The sequence below is a fragment of the Macaca nemestrina genome, chromosome 5, assembly GCF_043159975.1.
Source record: "Macaca nemestrina isolate mMacNem1 chromosome 5, mMacNem.hap1, whole genome shotgun sequence".
Taxonomy (NCBI): Eukaryota; Metazoa; Chordata; class Mammalia; order Primates; family Cercopithecidae; genus Macaca; species Macaca nemestrina.
In genome coordinates, this window is record NC_092129.1 from 41857310 (window position 1) to 41861986 (window position 4677).

At 46.0% G+C, this 4677-nt stretch overlaps 1 protein-coding gene across 1 annotated transcript; it reads left to right on the forward strand.

Annotated features, from left to right (window-relative positions):
- Nucleotides 1–624: 624 nt before the first annotated feature.
- Nucleotides 625–3927, forward strand: LOC139363315 (keratin, type II cytoskeletal 8-like). Its single transcript, XM_071096514.1, has 2 exons — nt 625–740; nt 2319–3927. Exons 1-2 carry the CDS (start codon nt 715–717, stop codon nt 3814–3816), a joined length of 1524 nt encoding a protein of 507 aa, XP_070952615.1. The 5' UTR covers nt 625–714; the 3' UTR covers nt 3817–3927.
- The last annotated feature ends 750 nt before the right edge of the window (nt 3928–4677 follow it).

Genomic DNA, 4677 nt, shown 5'->3' on the forward strand with positions numbered 1-4677 from the left:
TTTAAAGAGCTGGTACTTTCTGCTCTGAGTAAAGGTTTTAATTAAACTGGGATTGTAACTGCAGTAGTTAGTGAGCAATTCAGGATAATGCTAACAATGATACCCCATGGTCCTTGAAACATTATACTTTAGAAAGAACTTTCATAGGAATTAATTACTTTAACCCTTATAGTTCTGTAAGTTAGAAGGCTTTGACCTGCCAATATCACAAAAACAGTAAAATCAGGAGTGTCTGACCACATGACCACTCTCATTTGTCTCCCTGATCTGTGTTCCCAGGGCTTAGATCAGGGATCAGTAAACTGCAGCCTGTGGGACAAACCCAACTGGTTTTCAACAGCCCCTGGCCTAAGAACAAATCTTGTATTTTAACAGGATTATAAAAACAAAGAATATGTGACAGAGACAGCATGTGGCCCGCTAAGTCTAAAATATTTGTGTGTGGCACGTTATAAGAGTTTGCCAACCCTTGGCTTACAGGCTTACATACAGGTCTTCCTGCTGTGTAGGGACTATTAGCATAATCCAGTCTAGAAATACATTTGGAAAAATTAACAGTAACTCAAAAAAGTGTTCAAAATTCTTGCAAAAATATTTTAAAAGGCAAAGGCAAACCTGTTTGGCTTTACTGAAGAGTGTGAAGAACACCAGCCGAAAGTAGACTGTCCGTGGCTCTGCGCCAGTGATGTGTCAGTACCAGCTTGTGAGAGCAGAATGGACGCATCTCTTCCCATCTCCAGGTACAGCGATGTCAAGTGGATAGCTTAGAATCAACCAAAATATAAATATTTATACTTCAGAAATTGGCAAAATCTACAAACTGGGGACTTTTCTCCTCAGAAATCTGGTTTTGAGATGTTTACCATTATGCTACTAAATGTATGTCATTTGATGTCTGAAGTCATTTATAACCCAGACTCATGTATTTATCCTAGCAATAAGGAGACTTGTGTTTTGAAATTTAATAAAAGCCATTTTTTTACCTGATAATTGATAAATTTTCTTAGAAGCTGAAACTGAGGGCATATATAGTTATATGTGATCTATATAAGGAGAATAATAAAAGTAACTAGATTATTGGGTCATTATGAGAATTAAGTGTGTTAGTAGATGTAAATTTTCAAAGGTAAAGCATTTAAAGCAGCGCCAATATTAGCTTCTAGTATTTCCATATCCAGACTCTAGTTCTATGAAACACAGCACATTTAGACTAATGCCATCTAGGCTGAGTCTGGAGCTGACCCTGGGCTTGGAGTTGGCAGAACGGTTTGTCTATCTTTGATTCGCCATTTCCAACCATGTATTCTAAAGTAAGTCAACCTCAGTATGCCTGACTCTTTTCATCAGTAGGCAAAGCTTAATGTCACCCATCTTGCCAGTTAGTGGGAGGATAGACAAGATAATACCTGGGAAGGCGCTTTGCTAATGGCAGCATACCACATAAGCCTAAGGTATTATTATCTCACAACAATATGATCTTGAAATGTGTGCAGTAAGACTCAGGCTGACATTCTGTTGAAAAGAAGAAATAAATGAGTCACATCTTCCTTTGCCTCTCACCCTTTTCTGTCAAAAGCAGTGAATCATTGACCAAAAACGAAAACAAGGTTGTCAGAAAGGCTCATATGAAAGTTTTATTCTACTTAAATAAACTCTGAAGGTATTGACTGGAAACCAATATACTGAACTCAACTACTATAGAAACTAACATGAGGCTGGGTGTGGTGGCTCATGCTTGTAATCCCAGCACTTTGAGAGGCCAAGGCAGATGGATTGCTTGAGGTCAAGAGTTTGAGACCAGCTTGGGCAACATAGCGAAACCCCATCTCAACAAAACAAAACAAAACAAAACAAAAATTAGCTGGGCATGGTGGTGCATGCCTGTAGTCCTGGCTACTGAGGAGGCTGAGGTGGGAGGATTGCTTGAGCTTGGGAAGTGGACGTTGAAGTGAGCCGATCCAAGATCATGCCACTGCACTCCAGACTGGGAAACAAAGCAAGACTTTATCTCAGAAAAAAAAGAAAAAGAAAATAGAAAGAAAAAAATGAACACAAAGGTGCTCAATATACCTTATCTATTTTTCTATTATATAAAATACAATTTTTATTTAAAAAGTATTTTACCTTCTTTTTAAAAATATAAGTTGTGCTATGCATTTGCAAAATTGGTTTTATATTGATACATTTTATCACTATTGCACAAGTTTGTGAAGAAATTTGTTGTAAAATACTATCTAAAAATAAAAAGCTAAATAAAATGATAAATGTTTAATAAAATAACTGTTAAGAGTGAGCTGAGAGATCTCCGCTCCTTCTAGGATCTCCTCCTGGTTCGGCCCGCCTGCCTCCACTCCTGCCTCCACCATGTCCATCAGAGTGACCCAGAAGTCCTACAAGGTGTCCACCTCTGGCCCCCGGGCCTTCAGCAGCCGCTCCTACACGAGTGGGCCCGGTGCCCGCATCAGCTCCTCGAGCTTCTCCCGAGTGGGAAGCAGCAGCTTTCGGGGTGGCCTGGGCGGCCGCTATGGTGGGGCCAGCCGCATGGGAGGCATCACCGCAGTCACGGTCAACCAGAGCCTGCTGAGCCCCCTTAACCTGGAGGTGGACCCCAACATCCAGGCCGTGCGCACCCAGGAGAAGGAGCAGATCAAGACCCTCAACAACAAGTTTGCCTCCTTCATAGACAAAGTACGGTTCCTGGAGCAGCAGAACAAGATGCTGGAGACCAAGTGGAGCCTCCTGCAGCAGCAGAAGACGGTTCGGAGCAACATGGACAACATGTTCGAGAGTTACATCAACAACCTTAGGCGGCAGCTGGAGACTCTGGGCCAGGAGAAGCTGAAGCTGGAGGCAGAGCTTGGCAACATGCAGGGGCTGGTGGAGGACTTCAAGAACAAGTATGAGGATGAGATCAATAAACGTACAGAGATGGAGAATGAATTTGTCCTCATCAAGAAGGATGTGGATGAAGCTTACATGAACAAGGTAGAGCTGGAGTCTCGCCTGGAAGGGCTGACTGATGAGATCAACTTCCTCAGGCAGCTGTATGAAGAGGAGATCCGGGAGCTGCAGTCCCAGATCTCGGACACATCTGTGGTGCTGTCCATGGACAACAGCCGCTCCCTGGACATGGACAGCATCATCGCTGAGGTCAAGGCACAGTACGAGGAGATCGCCAACCGCAGCCGGGCTGAGGCTGAGAGCATGTACCAGATCAAGTATGAGGAGCTGCAGAGCCTGGCTGGGAAGCACGGGGATGACCTGCGGCGCACCAAGACTGAGATCTCCGAGATGAACCGGAACATCAGCCGGCTTCAGGCTGAGATTGAGGGCCTCAAAGGCCAGAGGGCTTCCCTGGAGACCGCCATTGCAGATGCCGAGCAGCGTGGAGAGCTGGCCATTAAGGATGCCAATGCCAAGTTGTCCGAGCTGGAGGCCGCCCTGCAGCAGGCCAAGCAAGACATGGCGCGGCAGCTGCGTGAGTACCAGGAGCTGATGAACGTCAAGCTGGCCCTGGACATTGAGATCGCCACCTACAGGAAGCTGCTGGAGGGCGAGGAGAGCCGGCTGGAGTCCGGGATGCAGAACATGAGTATTCATACGAAGACCACCAGCGGCTATAGAGTTGGTCTGAGCTCGGCCTATGGGGGCCTCACAAGCCCCGGCCTCAGCTACGGCCTGGGTTCCAGCTTTGGCTCTGGCGCGGGCTCCAGCTCCTTCAGCCGCACCAGCTCCTCCAGGGCCGTGGTTGTGAAGAAGATCGAGACACGCGATGGGAAGCTGGTGTCCGAGTCCTCTGACGTCCTGCCCAAGTGAACAGCTGCGGCACCCCCTCCCAGCCTACCCCTCTTGTGCTGCCCCAGAGCCTGGGAGGGAGACTGCTATGTAGGGTACCACTGGGAGCAGGAGGCCCACCTGAGGGCCCTCAGCCCACCCACAGGGGAGTTTACTGCGTGGGGACCCCCCTTGCCCATGCCTCCAGCTATAAAACAATTCAATTGCTTCTTTTTTTGGCCCAAAATAAAACCTCAGCTAGCTCTGAAAAAAAAAAAAAAAAAAAAAAAGAGTGAGCTGAGAGAGAGCAACACTTACCTTCTTGTTAATGTTTGCTACTAGTTCTCTTGTGCATATGAATCTCCTTGGCATGTAGTTTGAATGCAGATTCCATTGTTATGTGAGGTGGGGCCTGATACTGTGCATTTCCCCCAAGCACCCAGGTAAAACCCACGCTGCTCTTCTGCAGACCACACTTTGAGTAGCAGATGGAGGCTGTGCAACAGTTAGGAGGGAAAAAAAGGATTTTGAGTAGCCAGTGGAGGCTATGCAACAGTTAGCAGGAAAAAAAGGATTTTGAGTAGCCAGTGGAGGCTATGCAACAGTTAGCAGAAGAAAAAGGATTTTTTGAGCCTCTGCTGACTGACCGAAAATTGTATTCTGGCTGCCAGTTGCTGAGGTCTTCAAGAGATAATGCCACCTCCCCTGCTTTTTTTTTTTTTTTTTTTTTTTGCGCATAAGTTCTAAACTAGTTGAAAAATGAAAGAAAAAGGTAAATATTGAAGCTAAAGTCTCACCTTTATTACTAACGGGAGTCTGAGGTGGAGGATGCAGCTTAGCATGAGAGTCAAAGGGGCTTACTCTCTGACTGGCAGCCGGGCCGTTTACTCACTCTGCCCGAGC

Bases quoted from the DNA above. Each gene is read 5' to 3' on its own strand.
- LOC139363315 (XM_071096514.1), top strand. From the start codon at position 715: ATGGACGCATCTCTTCCCATCTCCAG. The intron at 741-2,318 runs GTACAGCGATGT...CGCTCCTTCTAG, and splicing joins GCATCTCTTCCCATCTCCAG to GATCTCCTCCTGGTTCGGCC.